The sequence below is a fragment of the Saimiri boliviensis genome, chromosome 5, assembly GCF_048565385.1.
Source record: "Saimiri boliviensis isolate mSaiBol1 chromosome 5, mSaiBol1.pri, whole genome shotgun sequence".
Lineage (NCBI taxonomy): Eukaryota > Metazoa > Chordata > Mammalia > Primates > Cebidae > Saimiri > Saimiri boliviensis.
In genome coordinates, this window is record NC_133453.1 from 24,152,150 (window position 1) to 24,177,313 (window position 25,164).

General features: G+C 41.4%; 1 protein-coding gene across 1 annotated transcript; it reads right to left on the minus strand.

The window, feature by feature from the left end:
- Positions 1-881: 881 nt before the first annotated feature.
- On the minus strand, positions 882-23,765 carry LOC101031031 (mitochondrial calcium uniporter regulator 1-like). Its single transcript, XM_074400164.1, has 3 exons — positions 23,367-23,765; positions 23,179-23,234; positions 882-1,535 (listed from the first exon to the last, which is right to left on the minus strand). Exons 1-3 carry the CDS (start codon positions 23,763-23,765, stop codon positions 917-919), a joined length of 1,074 nt encoding a protein of 357 aa, XP_074256265.1. The 3' UTR covers positions 882-916.
- Between the last annotated feature and the right edge of the window lie 1,399 nt (positions 23,766-25,164).

The window sequence follows — 25,164 nt, forward strand, 5'->3', positions numbered from 1 at the left end:
AAATAAAATGTTCTCTTCCTATTGTCCTATCTGAATTGATTTAGAGCAAGCCTGGGGTGTAAGCAGGAAATAGGATAAGGTGGTTTCCATAGGGTGAGCTCCACAAAGGAGCAGGGTTCTGTCCCCAGATCGGCAAGCTTGCCTACCCCAGGAGACCCTCAGACTCTCTCAGACACAGGTTCTCAAGCAGAATGCAAGAGTCCTACCAGGTTAATATTCAGACTACAGAAGCTGACTACCTGATGCTAAAAAAGAGACAATTTGATGGGAAAAAAAAAAAAGAAAGAAAAAGAAATTGGGTAGGGCACAAGGCCATGAGAAGGGAGGGAGGAGAGCCTACTCCCTCCCTCTACGAGCACTTCACCTGGCCTCCACCCTCAAGGGACTCCTCATTCCCTTGACAGCCGGTGTTTTCCACCCCTACCCCAGGCCTGGGTCCTGGCCACAGACATGTTTCCAGCAATGCCTATGCTGGAAGGATCTTTGCAGATGCTATTTTGATAAAACTCTAATCCCTTTTCTCCCCCTTCTCCTCCTTAACCTCTCCACCTCTACACCAAAGCCTTTGTGTTTGTATGCCTGCGTTTGTGTGCTGGGGAAGAGTTGGGGATGGAAGACAGTGTAGCTTCATAACCAGCCAACACAGGCTCCAGTTTCATGAAGTGGATTAACACAGGGAAATGGCTGCTGCCTAGTCTCAGCTGCAGGAGACAAGTAGAGGTGGTGGAGAGAGGTTTCCTTATCTGGCCTCAACGCCCTCAAAACATAACACAAGAAGAGAGGCTGGCTGGAAGACTGCTGCTAGTGCATCAACGTTTTTCTTCTATGTATGAGTAGAGATTTCATTTTCCTTTCTCTCTTTTCCTCCTTTTTTTTTTTCTTAAGGCAAAACAGAAATCTCTAAATAGACACTTTATTAGATCCACAGGCGATAAAATCCCAGAGCCACTGTTAGGCACGTAAAGATAGACCCTGCTAAATATTTAATATTATCAAGCTTGTGTGACTCAAGCATGGTTTTGAGGCCAGCAACCTCAGTTTCTATCTTCCTATCTGTCTGGGTGAGGGCCCGATCTTGCTGGGCATGCAATGCCACTATTTCTGTTCTCAATTCCAGCAGCTTCTTTTCGTTCAATGAATACAATTCTTTTACTCTGCTCTTTTCTAGGTTGAAGTCTAATTTGGTATCTGTTCGGACTTTGATCGGTAGTTCGAGTTTTACTTTCTCATTTTCGTCTCTGAGGGCTGAAAATTCACTCTTCTCCAAAATAATCATATCCTTTTTCACATTCGCAATCTGAGACATTATTTGCTGAAGAGTGATCTCCTGCTGCATCTTGGTGACCATATCTTTGTAGACGATGTCCATGTTGGCCTCCAGGATCTTGACCAATGCAGACACAATGATTTCTGCTTGTTGAGTAGCAAACCCATTGTCTTCCAGTAAGCACACTAAGGCATGAGTGTCAAAGTAGAGCTTCCTACTCCCAGAAGAGGTGAAATCTCTCCTTTTGCGCTCCAGCTGCAAAGTCTCCCTAATCGCCAGACGAAATACACAATCAGTTAAATTTGTACTGTAGATAAATAACAAATAATGCATGGGACATACTTATACTTTAATTTGTTGTTTATCTGAAATTCAAATTTAACTCAGAGCCCTGTTGTGTTTTTTGGGGGTTGTTGTTGTTTTGCTAAATCTGTCAATTCTATACCTCTTTTCAGTTTATACATTTCACTTCTCTGGCACAGAAGACATTTTCTTCAATTCCATTTTCTTCCAGAAAGGTCTTAACAATAGTATTTCTAACAATAGCTCACATTTACTGAGCACATAACGGGACACTGTTCTATGTGTTTGATATTAACTTACATATATATTTATATTTATTAATATCTAGAAATTTAATTAATGCACTTATACTCACAACAATATTGTAAGGTATGACTTTTTTTTTTTTTAAGATGGAATCTCACTCTGTTGCCAGGCTGGAGTGCAGTGGTGCCATCTTGACTCACTGCAACCTCCGCCTCCTGGATTCAAGTGATTCTTCTGCCTCTGCCTCCCAAGTCGCTGGGACTTCAGCCTTTAGGTGTGTGCCACCACGTCCAGCTAATTTTTGTATTTTTAGTAGACTTGGGATTTAACCATGTTGGCCAGGATGGTCTCCATCTTGACCTCATGATCTGCCCCTCTCAGCATCCCAAAGTGCTGGGATTACAGGCGTGAGCCTCCATGCCCCTCCAGGTATGACCTTTTATAAACATTCTACTGATAAGGAAAATGACGCCAAAAAAAAATCCATCAATAATAATGATGACGATGATAATAATGATGCTGTTGAAGAACAGGTTAAGCAAACACAGCTCTTCAGTGGTGAACCCAGAGTGGTCATCTAGGAAGCCTGCATACGCTTGATCTCTCCCAGTATCCTCAGCTCCCAAGACTCCCTGGTAAACCCAATCCCCCTTCCCTACCTGTCTGACCCATCAAATCCTGCTGTCTCCAGCCTCAGTCCTCCCCACCCCATCTCTTACTCTGTTAATCAGGGTGTGAGTCAAGAAGGCTTGCATCTGTGAAGAAGAAATGTTTTTAAAGCTGGCTGCAGCTGCCAGAAAAGACAGCTCTTGCTGCCTGCCCCTGCTCCCACTCCCCTTGCAAGTTCCACTCATTCACTCGCTCTTGGAGCTTTTAAAAGCCCAGGTATAGGGACTTTATAGGAGGAAAATCTAAAAGATAAGTAAATCAAAATCCCTTAGACATTGCTCTCAATTCTAGCTTTTCAGGGGAGCTGCTAGGACCCACTGCCCATACTAAGGAGATGATGCCCTTTCTTATTCCTGACCCCAAGACCAAGGAAAAGTCAAGGTGGGTGGTATAGGATGATTCCCCTCCCTGCATTAACAGGGCCACCAGGCTGAAGCCAGAAATACCCACTGAAGCTAACAATACGGAGGGAGATAGGCACAGACATAAACTGGTCAGCCCCATGAGGACCCAGTATAGCCCTGGGTTAATAGCTCCAATGAGACAATTACAGAACTTCTTCAAGTTTCACTCTTTTCACCTACAACATAGGAATATTACTGTATGAAGCTCATAGGGTTTGTAATGAAGAATAAATAATGTTGATCATCAGCTTAGCACCTAGCACATAGGAACTAAACTCAAATATTCTTTAGCATTCATTAATAATATGTTTTTGGTTGGACTGTTTTTTATAATTGCCATTAGGGACAAAAATAAATCCATCTAGGACTATTTGTTCCGAAGTGGAAGTAATGTTATTTCTTTACATCAAAGAACAGTGTCAAAATTTCAATTAACCATGTACTAATTTTTCTTAACATTTTTCAATAAATATTTATTATGTGCTGTGGCCCAGAATCATGTTGGAGAAGTAGAAAAATTATACACAAGCATTATTAACATCTCTTTTACTGCTTTTTATCAAGTGTCAGAGGCTCCACTGGAAGATGAATTAGAATCCACTGAAAGTTGTTGCTCAATGCTAAGTGATAATTATTGCAGAAAATCATTTGCAATGAACAATCATTAACCAGTAATCACAATATGATTAAGTCTACAATTGTAATCGTCGTGGTAGATGGAATAATAGCCCCTCAAATATGTCCACATTCTAATCCCTGAAACTTGTGAATATGTTACTTTATTTTTTTATTTTTTAAATTTATTTTTGAGATGGAGTCTCACTCTGTCCCCAGGGTGGAGTGTAGGGGCACGATCTCAGCTCACTGTAACCTCTGCTTCCCTGGTTCAAACAGTTTTTCTACCTTCACCTCCTGAGTAGCTGGAACTACAGGCGCACACCACCATGACTAGCTAATTTTCAGACTTTTTAGTAGAAACAAGGTTTTACCATGTTGGTCAGGCTGGTCTCGAACTCCTGACCTCAGCCTCCAAAAGTGCTGGGATTATAGGCATGAGCCACTTGAATATGTTACTTTACATGGTAAAAGAGACTTTGTAAATTGAAGATCTTGAGATCAGGAGATAATCCTGGATTATTCACATATGCCCAATGTAATGGCAAGGGTCTTTATAAAAGAGAACAAGATGATCAGAGTCAGAAGGTGATGTGGTGATAAAATAGAAGCCAGAGCGAAATTGGAAGACATTGGGGTTTCAACATTGAAGATGAGGGCATGAGCCAAGAAATGAAGACAGCCTCTACAGAAGTCAAAAAGACGAGGAAACAGACCCTCTCCTAGAGCCTCCAAAATGAACACAACCCTACTGACATCTTGAGTTTAGGCCTTCTAATCTCTAGAACTGTAACAGAACAAATTTGTATTGTTACAAATTTTATTTGTGTTCATTTGTTACAGCAACATAGGAAATAAAGACTGATAAAATCGGAAAATAGAAAATTGCAATGTTATCAAATTTTATAAAGAAGATGACATCAAAACACAAGAATTAGAAGAAATAGAAAGAAAGTTTTGTTATAACTTGCATAAACACTTCAGATTATTTTATAACATCTTACTAGCATAACAGGATATTTGTGTGTGCCAATGTGTTAAGTAAACACCAAGAACGCATTACCCACAAGAAGTATAGGTTGAAATACAATTTCTTAGAGTTTAAGTCGTTGGGTGTTGAACTCAGAATAGCAGAGATGGCATAACTACAGTCTCACCCAATTTGGTCACTCTTGTTTAGGCTCAGATGGAAAGTTAATGCTCCAACACTCCACATTAGTCATCCTGGGTTCTGCATTCACAGCAAGAAAAGTGTGCCCTTAAGAAGTCATACTGCTCCCCTCCTGCATGTAAAAGACATTCAAAGTCATGTGAGCGAGTGTAATGGATTGCTGGTCAGTGCAGGGATACTGCAAGAAGACCCTTGGAACACATTGTAGATGAATCACAAGGCTCCTGCTGTCAGCTGTGAGGCCACTTGTGCTGCCTGAAAACTTGTTATGCTGCCTGAGTGCTCAACTCTGGGTACCACTATTCATGGCTCCCACTCAAGCCCCCACAGTCACCACAAGTGCCACCAAATGACTTTTACTACAGAGAGACATTAATGGGGTGAAAACTGCCTAGACCACAGCCACAGGTACACAGAATAGTCAGCATAAGATCTGAATCTCCTTGGAAATCACTCTATATCTCAATTCCTGCCACAAAATCTTCACCTTCTCAAGTTTTCTGGGTTTGTGCCTGGCCAAGTAAGAAATGTGTTGACATGTCTTGGTTTCCTTCTGCTTTTCCCTGTAGTCCGGAGCAAATTATCCTCAAATCTCTTGACTACTTTAAGTCTTCAGATTCCTTTTTTGTCACTTTCCTTCTTCCAACCGCCTTTCCTCCTACCCCCTTTACAGAAAAAAAGAAAGAAGGAAGAAAAGAAAGAAGGAAAAAGAAAAGAAAAGGTAAAATAAAGCCATAGAACTGCAGGCATGGGTCTCTTCAACAGGAATACCCCAGATGCCCCAGGAGCAACTCTGACCTCTAGCTATCACAGAAAAGGACACTCTCCTCTTCACTATCAACTCGTGTTTGGTCTAGGCAGTGTGTTACTACTGTCCTTTCTACTGTAAATCTCTGTCCTCTCATTCCCCCAGTGCCCTTCCACTGAAACACTCTTAATTTTGACCTAATTCCTCAGCCTAAAAGTCATGCTTACTGTCAGCCATAACCAAGAAAGTTCCACGACTGCAGTGTACCTTTGGCTGAGAGATAGACCCCTGAAAGGATAATAGCTTGCTAGAAAAGTACTCCAAATCCATCAAAACAGCAACATATCCCCTCTGGTTATCTATGTCTATGTGATATGGTTAGGCTTTGTGTCCCCACCCAAATCTCATCTTGGATTGTAGCTTCCATAATTCCCACATTTTGTGGGAGGGATCCAGTGGTGAGTAATTGAATCATGGAGGTGGGTCTTTCCTGCACTGTTCTCATGATAGTGAATTAGTCCCATGAGATCTGATGGTTCTATAAAAGAGAGTTCTCTGCACATGCTCTCCTGCCTGCTGCCATGTAAGATGTGCCCTTTGCTTCTTCTTTGCCTTCCACCATGATTGTGAGGCCTCTCAGCCATGTGAAACTGAGTCCATCAAACCCCTTTTCTTTATAAATTACCCAGTCTCAGGTACATCTTTATTAGCAGCATGAGAACAGACTAATACACTATTCAAGCTTCTTTTTTAACCAGAAACTCTTAATATGTGTCTCCTAGACAATTAGCATACAGTAGCTGATGGATGTCATCTGCAAATGTGGTCACCAAAGGAGATCTCAGTTTTACATGATTTGTGTTCCCCATCTAGATATTCTAGTAATTTTCATTTACTCATGTTTCCATCTATGCAACAGAAAAACCAAGAGTGATCATATCTTATGCCTGCTTGTAATATTAAGGTAGTACAGGAAACCAATCACCTGAAATAACTGTTAGTATTGAGCTTATGCCCCCAATTATAACTAAGGAAATAACATGGTCATTATGATTAAAGATACAAGTGTTATTCTGTCCTTCTATACCCCCAGCTTTGTTCATGGCCTTCCCACTGCCTAGACTATCTTTCTTTTCCCTCTCTCAAATAAGAAAGCCAGATAAAAATAAAAAAGAATGAAAAGAAACCAACAAAATATCTGAGAAATATGGGATTATGTAAAGAGGCTAAACCCATGAATCACTGGCACACTTGAAAGGGATGGGGAGAAAGAAAACAACTTGAAAAACATATTTCAGAATATTGTCCATGAAAACATCCCTAACCTTACTAGAGAGGCCAACGGTCAAGTTCAGAAAATGCAGAGAACCCTTGCAAGATTCTACACAAGATCACCCAAGACACATAATCATCAGATTTTCCAAGGCTGAAATGTAAGGAAGAATGTTAAAGCCTACTACAGAGAAAGGGCAGGTCACCTCCAAAGAGAATCCCATCAGGCTAACAGCAGACCTCTCAGCAGAAACCTGAAAAGCCAGAAGTGAGTGGGGGCCTATATTCAATATTCTTAAAGAAAAAGTCTTCAACCAAGAACTTTATATATAGCCAAACTAAGCTTCCTCAGCAAAGGAGAAATCTGATCCTTTTCAGATAACCAAATGCTGAGGATGTTCATTACCACCAGACCCATCTGACAAGAGATTTGGAGAGGAGCACTAAATATGAAAGGAAAGACCATTGCAAGCCAATACAAAAATACACTTAAGTACACAGACCAGTGACACTATAAAGCAACCATACAAATGAGCCAGTATAATATTGAGCTAACAATACAGTAACAGGATCATATCCACACATATTAATCCTAACCTTGAATGTAAACAGGTTAAAAGTCCCATGTAAAGGGCACAAAGTTTCAGGATACAAACTCAAGGTACAAAAATCACTAGCATTCCTATACACAAACAACAGCCAAGCCAAGAGCTGAATCAGGAACACAATCCCATTCAACAACTGCCACAAAAAGAATAAAGGAAAAACATTCCATGCTTATAAATAGGAGGAAGAAATATTATTAAAATGGCCATACTGCCCAAAGCAATTTACAGATTCAGTGCTATTCCTATCAAACTACCAACAACATTCTTTATGTAACTAGTAAAAAACTACTTTAAAATTCACATGGAACCAAAAGGAGTCCAAATAGCCAAGGCAATCCTAAACAAAAGAACAAAGCTGGACGTATCAAGTAATAACTTCAAACTGTACTACAGGGCTACAGTGACAGAAACAACATGATACTGGTTCAAAAATAGACACATAGATGAATAGAGAGCCCAGAAATAAGGCCATATGCCTACAACAATATGATTGTTAACAGAGTTGACAAAAACAAGCAATAGGGAAAGAATTTGCTATTCTTTAGTGCTGGGATAACTAGCTAGCCATATGCAGAACATTGAAAATGGACCTCTTCTTTATACCATATACAAAATCAACTCAAGATGGATTAAAGACTTAAAGGTAAAACCCAAAAACTATAAAAATATTGGAAGACAACCTAGGCAATACCATTCTGAACATAGTTACTTGCAAAGATTTCATAACAAAGACACCAAAAGCAATATGCAACAAAAGCAAAAATTGAAAAAAGGGATCTAATTAAACTTAAAAGCTTCTGCACAGCAAAATAAACTAACAACAGGGTCAACAGATAATCTGCAGAATGAGGGAAAATATTTGCAAACTATTTGTCAGATGCAATTTTGCATCTGACAATCCCATTGAAAAATGAGCAAAGGACATGAACAGACACTTCTCAAAAGAAGACATACAGGCAGACAACAAGCTTATGAAAAAAGGCTCAACAATCACTGATAATTGGAGCAAAGCAAACCAAAACCACAATGAGATACTACCTCACAACAGTCAGAATAGCTATTATTAAAAAGTAAAAAAAAATAGCAGATGTTGGCAAGGTTGTGGAGAAAAGGGAACTCTCATACAATGTTGGTGGGAGGGTTAAATTAATTCAACCATTGTGGAAATCAGTATGGGGATTCCTCAAAGAGCTACAAACAGAATTACCCTTCAACCTAACAATCCCATTACTGGGTATACACCCAAAGGACTATAAATCATCCTACCATAAAGATACATGCATGCATATGTTCATTGCAGCACTATTCACAATAACAAAGACAGGGAATTAACCTAAATGCCCATCAGTGGTTGACTGGATAAAGAAAATATAGTATGCATGGGAATACTATGCAGCCATAAAAAAGAATGAGATTATGTCCTTTGCAGGAACATGGATAGACCTGGAAGCCATCATCCTTAGCAAACTAACACAGGAATAGAAAACCAAATATTGCATGTTCTCACTTATAAGTGGAAGTTAAATGATGAGAACACATGGACACAAAGAGGGAAACAACAGACACTGGGCTCTATTTGTTGGTGGAGGCGGGGAGGAGGGAAAGAAACACAAAAAAATAACTATCGAGTATTAGGCTTAGAACCCAGGTGATGAAATAGTCTGTACAATAAACCACCATCACATGAGTTGACAAACCTGCACATTTACTCCTGAACCTAAGATAAAAGTTTTTAAAAAATAGCAATGCCACTTTTTCATTTTATGCCAATATGCTGTTTCCTTTTAAATTCTTTATTATACGTTAAAAATAACAACTTTCTTGTCCTGGGGGAATGTAGAGTCTACTTCTGTGTGTTTGCTTGTGTTTCCTGTTAAACAGCTGACAGAGGTACACTTAAAACAAAATATAAGAAGATAACATGTTCCAGCTTTCATTGTTCCAGTGAGGCTGGCCAATCAGGCTCTAAACCATGATGATGGAGACAGCATAAAGGGACACCTCTGACCACTGAGGCTAAGAATGAGGCTGTGGCAACCCTAGCCTGTGGCCACAGGATTGCTGAGAACTGGGTGCAGAGCAAGTGGGCTTTATTTTTGAGGGAAAAGTAGGTTCAGCTCCTGTCTGTAACAACTTCCCTTTGCCTGCCTTCTCTCCTGGCCAAAATTTTAGTACATCTTGACTCTAAAATTCCAAGAAAGATCACATCCCACGCCTGCCTGTTTGACTGATTACAGGAGTCTCTAGACATGTGAAGCTCTGGATGAAACTGCCTGGGAATGTCCTGGGACTTGGGGGCTAACAGGTAGAGCATCCAGGTAGAGCATCCAGGACCTTCAAGTTAGGTCCATGCACCCCTCCAGCCTGTCACCCTCCAGACTGCCATTGCCAGCACCTGACCCTGTGGGCCAAGCCCACTGATCTCTCAGGGGACTGGCCTCCTCGTGACCCCACAAGGGATACCTATAATAGGTGCAGAGTCTTTTCAGTTCACAGCTGATGGAGATAATGGAGATGGGTTAGAGGAAAGAAAGAAAAGAGTATAAGTGAGGCGAGAGCAGTGAGGGAAAGAGACATGGATGGAAGAAAACAAAGGGTGCTTTGGAGAGAAATCTCCCCCATCAGCCCTCATTCCCTGGAGACTTTCCATCTAGCCAAAACAGAAATTTGGTTCCAAGGGAGTGCAGGAAACTTGTGGTTGTCAAAGAAAAAAAAATAAAATAAAGTGACTTTCCCATCTTCCTTTCTCTCATCTCTTTCCCCCACCACTGCCAGATAAAATTTCATCGCTTCACTGTATGCACTAGGCTGGCAGCCACAGTGAATAGCTGCCACTCCAAAAGGCAACTCCATGCCTCTGTGAAGCCATGAGCCGGGGGAGTCAGGGTCACTCTGCCTGCACAGAAAGGAGGCACCACTATGTTCACACACCTGGCGGGAAGCATGGCTTTGCAGGCTGCATCACTATAGAACTCAGGGTCCTGCTACCAGTTGTTCCTTATACCCAGCAGAGTGCAGTTGTGAAAACTTGCAGCAGGAGGGCTCTGGGTGTGTCATCAAGATGCAGCTGGAAACAAAACAGTTACAAGATCCTGGAGCCTTCTTGCTGGGAGGGAAGCAGTGCAGGAGGAAGAGTCCCCTTGGAGTTGTTCACGCTTTTCATCATGTGTCCCCTTCATGTTCTCAATTGTTTTTAACTGCAAAATAGGGATCATCATCCTATATCTAAAGGGTTGCTGGGAGCAGTAGCTCTGGCTAAATTCAGCAGATTGAATATGTGTGTTTGTCCTCAAACACTCATTAAAATTAGAATCAAAGAGAAAAGAAGATAGAAGAAGCAACCACAGATTCAGTAGACTTCTACATACAGCTCCCTCAGTCCCCACCCCTACCAGCCCTTTTTCTCTAGAATGCCAGTTTACCAAAAGCCAGTATCCACCTCTCAGGCAAGGAGTTGGACAATTCTTTAGAAAATTAAATGGACCCAGAGAAGAGACTTACAGGTACTGGCATTTGGAGAGCTCCCAATGACAACTCCAGGGGACAGTCTCATTGCCCTAAATTCCAGGGCCCGGTCAAGTAAAGCCCGACATCCTAAAAGCTCTGCTACAGCCAGCCATGAGCAGGGGCTCACCCCCGTAATGTCAGCACTTAGGGAGGCTGAGAGGGGCAGATTGCTTGAGCCCAGGACTCGGAGACTGGCTTGGACAACATAGCAAGACCCTGGCTCTACAAAAGAAAAAATACAAAAATTAGCTGGGCACAGTGGCATGTGCCTATAGTCCCAACTACTCAGGAGGCTGAAGTGGGAGGATAGCTTGAGCCCAGGAAGTCAAGGCTACAGTGAGCCATGATCATGCCAATGTGCTCCAGCCTGAGTGAGACCCTGTCTCAAAGAAGAGGAAAAAATACCCTGCTACTAAACACATTCCAATCAGTTGTTCTTACACTGTAAAGTATAATATACATAAAAAGAGAATATATAATATAGAGAGAGAGCAAAAATAATATTAAAAACATCTCTGCCTTCTGTTTGACTTAGGAGATGAAACCTCATCAATAACTTTGAACCCCATATGTGTTCCTACAATATTATATTCTTCCCTAACTCCAAGGAACCATTACATTGAATTTCATTTTAATCTTCCTTTTTTTGTTTTTCTTTGCAATTTTACCACACATGTGTATATTTGTAAACAATACATTGTTTCATTTTGCCAGCTTTTGAACTTGACATAAATGGTGCCATACTGTATTTATTCTATGACTTGCTTTTTTTTTTTTTTAACTGTTGTTAGGCTTTTAAGGCTTATCCACATTGAAATGTGTATGAAAATCTACTCTTTTCATTCATATATGGAATTGCATTATATGAAAATCCTGTAATGTATTCACCCATTCTCTTTTGGGTGGATTTCTATTTGATTCTCAGCTTATGTGTTCTGAACAATGACAGGCTGGCTGACTTCATACATGTCTCCTAATAAAGCTGTACTATGGATCCTGTAGATTAGACATTTAAAGGCAAACTTGCTGGGCATATATTATGCTCACGCTCAGCTTTACTAGATAAGGTAAATTAATTCCCATCACAGGCGTTGCCAGTTTATACTCCACCAGCTCTGTGAGAATTCCCTAAGCTTTGTAGTTTCACCAATACCCAATATTATTGAGTAGTTTAATTTCTACTGGTATAGAGAATATGAAACAATATGTGATTTTTCTGAAATAATGCATACAAAGGTTGTGCATTATTTCAAATACTTATAAACCATTCACATATCCTGTGAAGTAAAATGTTTAATCATTTTATTTGTCCATTTTTAAAAATGTATTACTAGTCATTTTCTTGTAATTCTTATATATTCTAAATACCAACCTTTTATTGAAGATATGAGTTGAAAATATCTTCCCCCCTTTACTTATCTTTTTGGTGTATTTCAAGAAATACAAATTCTGTCGTCAATTTTATTTTTCTTGTTATGGATGGCATTTTTGTCTTTTACAGAAAAAAAAATGATACAGGAGAATATCTTTGTGACCTACTAGTAGATAATAATCTGTTAAAATTTTAAAGCTTTGGATTTCACATGTAAGTTCTGCAACTGAATAGAATTTGTTTTATGATATGTTTTGAGGCTGTTGTTAATGTTTTATTACTCTTTTATTACTACCACATTAAAAAATGATGTTTAGAACCACTCTTTGAGAAGTTTATCATTTTCCAATGACCTGTTCTTGCTCTAAATTGCTAAAAATAATACATGTAAGGCATGTAAAAGAGTTCTTGGTACATGTGGAGAACACCATAAAAGACATTATCCATTCATTTAATCCTTGTACCACTCCTCTGAGGTAGGCATTGTTATCGCTCTCATTTTACAGATGAAGAAACCGAGGCCCAGTGAGGTTAAGTAATTTTCCCAAGGTAGTGATCCCGGCTGCAGAACAGATACTGTTTTTATTTTATTTTATTTTTTTATTTTTTACTTTTATTTTTTGATATGGAGTCTCGCTCTGTCGCCAGGCTGGAGTGCAGTAGCACGATCTCAGCTCACTGCAATCTCTGCCTCCTGAGTTCAAGTTATTCTCCTGCCTCAGCCCCCCAGGTAGCTGGTATTACAGGCACTCACCACCACACTCAGCTAATTTTTGTATTTTCGGTAGAGACGGGGTTTCACCACATTGTCCAGAATAGTCTCAATCTCCTGACCTCGTGATCCGCCCCCCTTGGCCTCCCAAAGTGCTGGGATTACAGGTGTGAGCCACCATGCCTGGATTAGACACTCTTAACCTTTATACCCTCTAAACGTGCACTACCCAATACAGTAGCCACTGACCACATGTGGTCATTGAGCCCTTGAAATGGGACCAGCATAATAGAGGGGCTGGAATGAAATGTGCTATCAGTATAAAATAGACACTGAATTTCAAAAAGTTTGTCCTAAAATAATGTAAAATATCTCATTAATGATTCTATAATAATAGCATAATGTTCTTGTTACAGTAAGTTAAATAAACCATAGCATTAAAATTTGTTTATCTACTTTTTAAATGTTTGTTAATGTGATGACTAAAATGTTTCAAATTATGTATGTGGCTTCTGTCACATTTCTAGATGGTCAGTTCTGCTTTGTACTACTCCTGGGCTTAAATGTCTGTGGGCTTATTTCAGGGCTCAATAAATTTACTCCAGTAATTAAGATAGAATGCCGTTGACACTATCTTATCAACAACAATATGTTGCAATGAAAATTATTTCCAATCTAGAAGTATAGACCCAACTAGACATGTCCAGATAAAGAAAAGTTTCACATTTTACCCTTTATTCATTCTTTCTTAAGATGTTACTGAATACATGATCCAAAAATTTAGGAAGTCAACTGGGAAATCTATAGCTAAGAAATGTGAGACCCAACGCAAGAGAGTGGTGAAGGGAGACAGTGGAAGACGGGAGAAGGAAGTCCCAGAGAGACAACTCCACAGCAGGCCCTGCTGAGCCTGGGGCAGGACCTAAGACTTCAGGATAAAAATGGAAGTGGCAGATTATCAGATGCATTTGCTCCCATGAAAGATAGTATTAAGAGATGTTTTAAAGAGGGGAGAAAATAGTAAATATATAAAAACTCAAGACACAGAAAAAAAAGACACAAGAAATGGATACATACTCTACAATGCAAAAAGAAATACAAGGAGCCACAGTCATAGTCCACTACTTGGATCATCGATAAACAATATTCATGTAATTATAATAACATTACATTGATCATAATTTAATAAAAACTAATTATAATTAAAGTAGTAGAATGGGGAGGGATGGGGAGTATAAAAGAACTAAGACCTCACCCAATGTCATAGGGGGTTTAAAAATTAATGCCTAAAATTGATATATTGATGGTATTTAGAGCAACAGAGAGACATTGTTAAGAATTCAACTTGCTTGCCTTTGGCAAGCAGGATGATACTGAGTTGCAGCATGATAGGGAACTGTCATTTATTATATCATGTTGTTCTATTTGCCTTCATAAACTATATCTGTGTTGATTTTATAGAAATGGAAGTTAATTCTAATTTTTAAAATGCCAAGATATAGACTGGCACATCAATGGTGCTCAAAAAAATCTAAGCTGTCTGCTCTTCTTAAAATTTTGCCATCATCTGATACATGTTAATTATCTTAACTTTGAATCCTCCAAAATGCAAAGCCTTAAACAAGGACTTGCATGCAAGTCATTTATTTTGAGGAAGTGACCCCAGAGAACAGAAGAGGAGACCCTGGGAGGATAGAACTGGAAAAGAGGAAAAGCTAATCCAAGGATGGGTCATTAAGCTGTTTAAGTTTCTGTGGGCAACCATAGCTAAGCTCTCCTGAAGATCCCTTGGAGAAATGTGTACTTCAGGATTGCCTGAAAGCACAAGAGAGTCATATTTATCCCTTAGCTCTTGTCCTTCATTGGCCAAGATTGCCCCAGTCAATGTTGCCTTCTGAGCCCTTTAGACTGTTTGAGCAGGCTCTGCCCAGAATTCCCACACCAAAGGAGGGAAGCTTGGGGCAGAAGGAAGGAGAAAAGTGAGGTAGCTGGAGGGGAATCATGGTCAGGCCACATCTGCACACAGCTGTTTGCTGAAGCAATGGCCAGAGCAGAAACATAGGCTACGAGGATGTGAGCTAGAGAATAAAAACTGACCACCGCATGTCTATTCCAAGCCATCGCCACCTCTTGTTTGCCCTGAAGATAAATACCATAGTCTCCCTCTCTCCTATACTCCCCAAGCCTAAGAAAACCCTTCATGAATATAAATGCTTTTACATTCTACCATGGCCCATTAAACCCTGTCCTTAGATGCCCACCCATCTCCAACACCATCTGGATCTGGATCTGGGCTGTACTGAAGGTATTAGGACCCACATCTGCCTTTGTCTCTGGTCTGGCATCCACCAGAGGATGGAATGAGAATTACACAACAAAACGTTTATGCTGGAAACATGGAGGAGGTGATGGTGACCCAGACTGGAGCACACTAATCTGCAGGCTAATCTAATCTAATCATCTTTGCCACTGCTTCATCCATCCTGTTGTGTATACACAAACAGGCTTCTCTCTGCATCATCATTTTCACCAGTCATCCCTGAAAAAGTGTTTGGAAAGAGGAGACTTACCACCGTCTTTTGATCTGAATTTCCTAGACTGCCCATGTCCCTGGGACCCCAAATAGTAGATTTGGCCATACAGGGTGACTGACAGGAATGAAAGCTCTTGCACAGCCAAAAGGTTCTCAGGGATACATGGATGGGAAGACTACGGTAGCCTTTCTCTCTCTGTTTTGCAGTTGTGTACACAGAAGGTGTCTGAGAGAATTAAGTCATCAATTTCCTTTCCTTCCACAGGTAAAATGCTAATCAGATTATAAACTTTTCAAAGATAGGAATTACTATTATCACCTTAGGGACAAAGTATATCAATGAATGTCTAATCCAGCGTTTCCCAAAATATACTGCTTGGACCAGCAGCATGAGAATCATGTGGAAATGTTCAGAGATGCAGAATCCCAGGCCCCACCGAGATTTGCTGGACCAGAAATTCTGGGGGTGGAACCTGGTAATCTGAGCTTTAACAAGCCTTCCAAGTGATTCTAATACATATTGATATTTGAGAATCACTAATCTAAAGCTATTCTGCTCTCTTTTTTTTTCAGATGAGAAAACCAAGGTAGAAAAGAGGAGCAACACAGTCCAGGCTACACAACTGAGAAACAGTGGGTTCCACAAGTACTGCACAATTTTGTGAGCCCCAGATCAGTGTTCACTTCCACATCTGCCACGATGGCAGCTGTTCCCAGAACAACCAGCTTTATGTAATTGGTTAGGCCAGTTCCTTAGAGAAGGAAGCTTATGAACCAAGTCATGAATTTGATCCCCAGTGGGCACCATTTTCCTTTTGCACTCCATCTCACAAAGGCATACCCTCCTGCAAATGCATCCCCTTGGTCAATAGGAAGAATAGGTGTGAAATTATGGAAAGCTTAGTAAAAATTCCATTGCTTCTACTGAGAAATAATACAAAATATGCCCCAGGTGTTGGTTCTGTCACATGATCTTTGTATAGGAAGAGCCACGTGGTACATGTCCTGAACATAGAACAGTGTAAGCCAGGGGGAACCCAGTATAACCCTAGTAAGCCAGGAGAACATCACACTAGTGACACAGTTCTGGTGTCTTCAGCCAGAAATATTTTATCCTTTGCCATCCTACCTCTGATTCATGCTTTAAGGCAGAGGCTCCCAAACTCTTGAGGTTTCATAGATCAGTAACATTTCTAAAAATTTTAGAGGACTAATGTGTGATTTTCCCCTTTGATTTTACCAAATGATGATATAGACACAAAGACAGCAACTGCTGCCATTATTGTCTTTACCACCTCATATCACCATCACTTTACAGAAGATATCAATGTTTGGGAGTGAATTTTCCTCTATGCACAACTGCCTTCTGCACAGCCTGGCTTAGACCACTCCTCGTGGGCTCCTACAGCATCTTGTGATATTTTAATGATTGCAATTTCATATTCATTTATAGTTTCTGCTTACGTTTTTCACACTCTGGTGTAAGTTCTAAAGAGCAAGAATTGAAATTAATAGAATGTTTGATTTTGTTTTTTCAGCATCTATTTGGCATATGAGAGCTGGGCAATAGATAATTGTGGAAAGAGGGAGGAAAGGAAAGAAGGAAGGAGGGAAGAAAGGAAGGAAGGAAAGCAGGAGGGAAAAAGGGAAGGAAGGAAGGAGGGAGAGAGGGAGGGAAGGAGGGAAGAAGAAAGGAAGGAAGGAAGGAAGGAAGGAAGGAAGGAAGGAAGGAAGGAAGGAAGGAAAAATGGAGAAAGGAAATGAGGGAGAAAAGGAGGGAGTGGGGAAAAAAGGAAGAACTGGATTTTGCCACAGACAACATAGACCTGATATCCAGATGTTTTTGGCTTTCTTAGAAGTGAAAGAGACCCTTACACCCAACAACCTGAGCAAAACAACCTCATCCAGCTAAGGAAGTTGCACCTGGAACCAAGTCAAGTGCACACTATCAACCTCCACCAGATATCAAGCATGGCTTCCCTCTGGCTGCTCACTCTCTAGAGATAAACTGATGTCAGAACGGTGGCTCCCCGGAGGAAAACAGGGGCAGCAGAAGACTGGAGGAAAAGAAATTGCTATAGAAGATCTCATAGGAAGAGCTCTGAAGAAAGCTACAATTCATTAGAGCTACCAGTCAGGACAGGCAATGGTTTAGACATTGAGCCCAGAGGGCTGTGGGCTGAAGGGATTTCTCATTCACATTGCATATCAAAGGTCTCGTTGGCACTACACAGTTAGGAATGTGTCTCTGAAAGAGAAAATTCTAGAGAATTTAAGAAGCAGTTATGGTTTCTTTGTTCCTGCCTTGAACAAGCTGTTGGTTGGCATCATGACGCAATGGAGTTTAATATTTCAGAAAGGGCCAAAGACAGGACAAAATTATCTCTGTGCCAGGAAAGGAGATGGGAGGAAGGGGAAGCAGGCCACATGATAAAAACCAGAAGGCAAAGCTGTTTTTAGCTTAACATAATCACAGCCAATATGGCAGGAAGATGTGCCCCCCACCCATCTTTCAAGGAAGGGGTCAGTGACACCACCTCCTCTTACCCCACCCACTTCCTTGCCTCAGTGCCCAGGAAATGGCATCATGGAAGACAGACCAGGGCCTCATGTCTGCGTCCCCGGGACTTTCCTAAAAGGAGAGAGAATTTCTGTTTGGGGAATTTTACAAAATCTTTGTGTTGGATGTCTTCCCCAGGCTCAGCTTCCAAGCTGGAACAGACAGTAAATGAATGTTAGAACTTGCTTTAAATAGGGGAATGGATTAAATGACCCGTATGAGACCTCATGAGCAGAAGGACTCAGAAAAGAGAATAAACAGAGACAAAGCAGGCCACAGATACAGAGGCACTGAATGGCAGAAGCCAGGAGTCGAGGGTTGGATCTGATCTGAAAGTTCATGCAGAGACATTTGAAAGAAGTGGAAAGTGATTATGTGATCCAAGTGATTAACTTACTTATTCATTAAGCAAATATTTATGGAAGTCTTCCTACCTGACAGGCATTATACTGAGCCCCTGCCTTCAAGGAGTTTACCATCTACTAGAGGAGAGAAACAAGTACGTAGACACCTGCAATTCTATCTAATGTTAACAGAGGACCTGCTGATGCCAGGCATGCTTTCTAAGTGTAATATGGTTTGGCTCTGTGTCCCCACCCAAATCTTACATCAATCAAACTGTAATCCCCACGTTCAGAGGGAGGGACCTGGTAGTAGGTGACTGGATCATAGGGGTGGTTTACCCAATGCTACTCTCATGATAGTGAATGAGTTCTCAAATGATTTGATGATTTGTAAGTGGCAGTTTTCCCGATCTCATTTCTCTCACCTGCTGCCATGTAAGACGTACCTGCTTCCCCCTCTGCCATAAACGTAAGTTTCTTGAGGCTTCCCCAGCCATGTAGAACTGTGAGTCAATTAAACCTCTTTTCTTTATAAATTACCAAGTTTCAGGCAGTCCTTTATAGCTGTGTGAGAATGGATTAATACAAAAACAGATTACTAAAAAAAAATTAATCCTCCCGACAACCTACAAGGTAGATCCTATCATTAGTATCACCCTCATTTTACAATTAAGGAAACTAAGGCACCAGGTGATTAAGTGACATGCTCTGTATTATCCAGGTATAAGTGGCAGAGCTGGGGGTGGAAAGCCTGTGCTCTTAACAAATTGTACTAAGAGACAGTATTGACCTTGAAAACAGAGGACAAGTTCACAGAGAAAAGCCAAAGCAAGAACAGGGTGGTAAGATGACAGAGGAGGAGGCTCAGAAACTCTTTCCTCATATCAAAGCAAAGTGCTGAAGGATAGTGGATAAATGATGAAAAATACTATTAAGGCTTGAGCTGACTAAGGGAAAGAGAAAAAGAATCAAGAAATCCAAACTAAGAAATATAGAAACAGATTAGTAGTTAGGATTTGGCTCTTCAAAACCAGGAAGATGCAAAAATTCAGCTTGACCAGATGTATTAGTTGGTTCTCATGCTGCTATAAGAACATATCCAAGACTGAGTAATTTATAAAATAAAGAGGTTTGACTGAGTTACAGTTCTGCCTAAGTTGGGGGGTGGAGGGGGGAAGATCTCAGGCAACTTACAATCATGGTGGAAAAAGAAGCAAGCACATCCTTCTTTAAAAGGTGGCAGGGAGAGAAGAATGAGCAAAAGGGGGAAAACCCCTTGTAAAACCCTAAGATCTCATGATAACTCACTCACTATTATGAAAATACCATGAGGGCAACTCCTCCCATGATTCAGTTACCTCCCACGACATGTAGGATTATGGGAACTACAATTCAAGATGAGATTTGGGTGGGGACACAGCCAATCCATATTACCAGACAAAATGCACTGGCCTTGCCCTTTTCTCCAAAAGGTCTCTCCCTACCAACTCCTACATCTCTGCCTTTCAGCTCCGGCCCTAAAAACAAAGGGCTGCCTGCCACATGAGTCTTCAGACCCTACCTCAAGCCCAGCTTTATTTAGGATCCAAACTAAGGGGAGGCTGCAAATTAAATTAAAATAAAAGAGGAAATGGTCAAAAGAAATTGGGGATTGGGGCTAAAACAAAAGTCTATTTATGTTAAGCTTTGAAAATTTAGGCTAGCAGTAATAGAAAAAGCAAAGAAAGAAAAAAAATGGGCATTTCTTTAGATTAGCACTTCTCAGTAGAATTCTCTGCAATGATCAAAATATTCTGGGCTATCCAATACAATATCTACTAGTCACATATGGCTATTTAAATTTTTTTTTAATTAAAGAACATTTAAATTCATTTCTTCAGCAAGCTACATTTTAAGTTCTCAGTACCACAAGGGCATTAGTGGCTACCATATTGGACATCACCATTATAGAATATAAAATTTTGTTGAGGCATAGTATAATTCAAATACATGGAAGGGAATATTTTTTTGAGACAAGATCTTGCTCTGTTACTCAGGCTGGAGAGCAGTAGCACAATCACAGCTCACTGCAGCCTTGAAATGCAATCTTCCTACCTCAGCCTCCCAAGTGACTGGGGCTACAGACATGTACCACTGCAACAAGCTACTTTTTGTATTTTTTGTAAAGGACAATCTCACTATGTTGCCCAGGCTCGTCTTGAACCCCTGGATTCAAGCAATCCTCTTGCCTCAGCCTCCCAAAGAGCTGGGATTACAGAGTCACCACAGAGTCATGTGACTGGGCATGAGTCACCATGCCCAGGCTTAAAAGGAAAATTTGAGAGGTCAAAATTTGGGATGTAGTTTACTAGTTACATGATACATGGGCTTTTAGGAGACAAACAAACAAACAAACAAAAAACCTTTTTCTAATAAAACAAATAAGACATGGAGGAAATGAGAACACTACTTGGATAATTATTCCCTTGATAAGTGTTTTCATTAGATATTCTTTGTCTGATAGGGAAACTCTGTGTTATGAGTTAGGAGACCTGGCTTTCAGTTTCTCCTCCTCACCTGATATTTACTTGTTGTGGGAGCTCACTCAAATGATTTCTCCTCTCTGATCTTCCCTCTCTTCTCTAATGAAAATTTGATCTTGATTGTAGATGGCATATACACATATACGCACCACCACTTCCATGCCTGTTTCCATCACAGACGTGAATAATCAAATACAACACTCCTCCCCTCTGAGCTGAATTCACCCACAGCTCCTTCACATTTAGTACACAAAGTAATCAACAATTGAGAATTGTCACAGAAAACGAAATGTCTTTGCTACCTCAGTTTGAGCTAATCACTAAATTGTGATTATTTGATAAATGAGATGACAAAAAAAAATCATGAGAATGAACTAACACTGGAAAGAACATTACCTGGACAGTCATCTTGATGATCACTGGAGACATCTATCCAACAACTTTTACAGGCATTAGGTTGTTTGTTGTATTGTTTAAAGCACTTTGATGGAATTTAATCTAAGATGGGAACCCTGCTGTCATGGTTAGTTTTTATGTATCAACTTGGTAGGTTTTGGCACCCAGTTGTTCATTCAAACACCACTCTGGAAGTTACTAGACAAGTATTTTTAGATGTAGCATTTGAATCAGTAGACTTGGAGTGAAGTAAATTACCCTCTGTGCGTGTAGATCTCATCTAATCAGTTAAAGGTCTTAAGAAGGAAGACTTAGATACCCAAAAGAAAAAGGACTTCTACCTTTATATTACATTTGAACTCAAGGCTGCAGCATCAACTCTTCCCTGAGTCTCTAGTCTCCTGGTCTTCCCTGCAGATTTTGGACTTGCCAGCCCCAACAACTGCATAGACCAATTTTTAAAAATAAATCTCTCTCTCTTTCTCTCTCTCTCCATGTGCACATATAAATACACAGACACATCCTATTGGTTCCGTTTCTTTGGAAAACCCTGACTACTACACCTGTCAAGAACACAACACAATACACACACCTACAATCCCATGGGGACACTAACTGTACAACCAGTACTATTTTTTAAGTGCAATTTTTTGGCATAAATGTTAATGTGTTTGTGAATGGAGAGCTTTGGGAGAGCCCTAAGCCCTCCTTTCAACATTGCCTTTACCCAGAAACTTCAGGCTTCGTGATCTGAGAAAGCCAGTTACCACTGTCCTTTTCTGACCCTTTGCACAAGGGAGAGAGAAGGCAGAAGAAATCCACCCCCTCGAAAACCCCAGAGCAGCCAATACACATGTGCCCACTGCTCTTGGGTTGACTTGGTCTTTGTGACTAATTTTCCACGGGGATAATTATCTGGTTAATTGCTCTGGTGCGAACAAGGCTCTGTCTACACTGAAGCAGGAAAACGATGTCAACGTGGGCACAAACAGGGAGGGACAACTTCCAGAGATCAGCTCATCTCATTTCTTCCTTTCTTCAACCACTCAACAAGCACGTCTTCAGGAATTTGCCAATGTATAAGAAAGAAACAGGAATGTTTTTCACCAAGAGATGAGTTTTATTTGGCCAGCATGCCCTTTTTAAAACTCGGGAAATTTCCAATTAAAATCCAGATTCCAGCTTCTCTTCGCAAAACAGAGCATCAGGCACATTCTGCCTGTGTTTTTGTGTGGTAGAGTGTAGCAACGAGCTGGAGATAAGGAGATGAAGCCGGGTTTGAATTCTCCCAGTCCCCAGCTCTCACAGCAGCCCCACTTCTATCATCTACTGGGTGTCTAGGTGTCTGAGGTAGAACCCCTTCAGCTACACTGCCCTGGACCACGTGCTTCGGGAAGGCACACCTTGCTTATTCATCACAGGGTTCCCTGCAGGTTCTGCACAGTGACTGGCACACACAAAGTTCTCAAGGGACTCTCCCACATGGGTGAATTGCAGGCTTCAGCTAGACCACAGGACCTAGCTGAAGTCACAACCTGACTTCTCTAGTGGCAGGCAGTGCCAGTATCTGCCAGAAAGAAGGGAGTGGAGTCTGCTCCACAGAGACAAATAATACAGTCTGGGAGTGAGAGAAGGGTGGGCATGTCGGGGCCAAGAATGCTGTCTGGGCAATTTCAGACAACAGCTTGGGCGCCTGGAGACAGGACAGGGTGGATGTGTCGTTGTGTCCTAGGACATGTTGAAAGTCACACAAGCTTAGCAGAAAATGCCTAATGGACCATCAGTCCCCAGGGACTACCCTGCTGGCTGGCGGAAGGAAGGGAGATGATCTAACTATTTATATTACAGCCAGCTCAGAAGAGAGGTGCAGTGTTCACATGGTGGAAGCAGAGCAGATATTAAACATCACTCACCCTCGCCTTTGCTTACTTTTGGGTTTCCTGGTACCTCTTTTGTTGTTGGAGGAGAGTTTCATAAATGGGTTTCTAAAAGAGGTTTCAGAAAAGTCATCATAACATGATATGCTCACCCCGCTCAAATGGGCTTCTCCTCCTGCCTACCTGTCATCATGTCTTTGTCCCTCGCTGTCTTCCCATCTCTGCCTATTCATAGCCTACCCCCTCCTCCAGACTCATCTCAAATGCTACCTGCTCCTGGAGCTCTCTTCCATGACCAAGCCCTTCTTTCCATGCTGCCATCCTCCAGAAGGCCATGGTGTTCCAAGCCATGGAATGTCCTTCTGAGAGTGACTTTGGACACAGCCACGTGACCCCAGCTGGGCTCTGGCAAGTGGAAGCATCCACTCTCAGAGGCAGAGAGGACCTAGGGCACATCGCTTCGACACCCTGTTTGCATCCATCAGCCACCGAGGTCACAAGAGGAGACACGACTTGACCAAGGTCACAGAGCCAGCCAGTGGTAGAGGCAGATTTGGAATCTGGTTCTGGGAGTTTGGGTGATATACTTGTTTGGATGTCGTACTTGTTGAAGCACAGCTGTGGATTCAGGCAGGCCATTTACAAACCCTGTCCCAGCACCAACTAGATGAGCAATTTTGGGCAAACAATTTAATCTCCATGTGTCTCCCCTTCCTCTTCTTGTCTGTAGAATGTGGATGGTCACAGTATCTCCATTCAAGTGTTGTTTTGTTGATTAAATAAAGAATCTAGTGATGGAGCTCTTTACCAGTGCCAGATACTGAGCTATCTGTAAAAAGAACTGAGTAGGCTGGGCACAGTGGCTCACACCTATAATCCCAGCACTTTAAGAGGCCAAGGCAGGAGGATCACCTGAGGTCAAGAGTTCAAGACCAGACTGGTCAACATGGTGAAATCCTTCCTCCCCTAAAAATATAAAAATTAGCCAGGTATGGTGGCATACAGTCATAATCCCAATTACTCGGGACACTGAGGCACAAGAATCGCTTGAACCTGGGAGGTGGAGATTGCCACTGGCCAAAACTGCACCACTGTACTCTAGCCTGGGTGACACAGCAAGACTCCTTCTCAAAAAAAAAAAAAAAAAAAAAAAAAGAGAGAGAGAAAGAAAGAGAAAAAGAAAGAAAGAGAGGAAGGAGGGAAGGAAGAAAGGAAGGGAGGAAGGAAGGAAGGGAAGGAAGGAAGGAAGGAAGGAAGGAAGGAAGGAAGGAAGGAAGGAAGGAACTGAGTAAAGTATTTTGTAAAATGTTATTTCATTTAGTGGTTTACTACTATTCCCCAAGTTCCCCTAAGGTTTTGGAATTGCCCAATATGGCACCTACCAGCCACATGTGGCTATTTAAATTAAAATGACTCAAAATTAAATGAACAATTGAGTTCTTCAGTGGCATTAGCCCCCTTGTAAAGTATCCAGTAGCTGCCTGCAGCTAGTGGATCCGTATTGGACAACGCAGATACAGGACATTTTCCACCGCTGCAGAGCCTCCTATTGGACAGTGCAGGTTTCTAATCTGGGAGTCCAGAGGAGCCCTGGAAAAGTCGAAGCAGCTTATCTTTGGGCTCCTTTAAACAAACCCTTTTCTTTTCCTTCTCTTCAAGGCTGCCTCTGGCTTCTTGATTTGGATTGAAAACATGTAGATTCCTGGAGGAAAGGCCTGGAGACTGTGCTGGCTGCACTTGCTCCTGTGGGATGGGGGCTCTAGGAAGGAGGAGGACAGACAGGGCAGGAGAGGCTTGAGTCTCAGTAAGTCTGGGACCACCCTTAGTGCTGTCGTCACCCTGATCAGTCTCCTAGAGAACAGGCTTCTAAAGAGGAGAAGCACATTCAAGCAATTCACCCAGCCAGCTACCCGGTGTTTTCAGAAGCAGGAAACGAATGGTCACTCTCCCTTCCAAATAGTAAGGGGGGACGGAGAGGACAGAGGAGGAACTATCGGTGACCTGGAAAGTATCCCTGGAGCACTGGAGCTTTCACCAT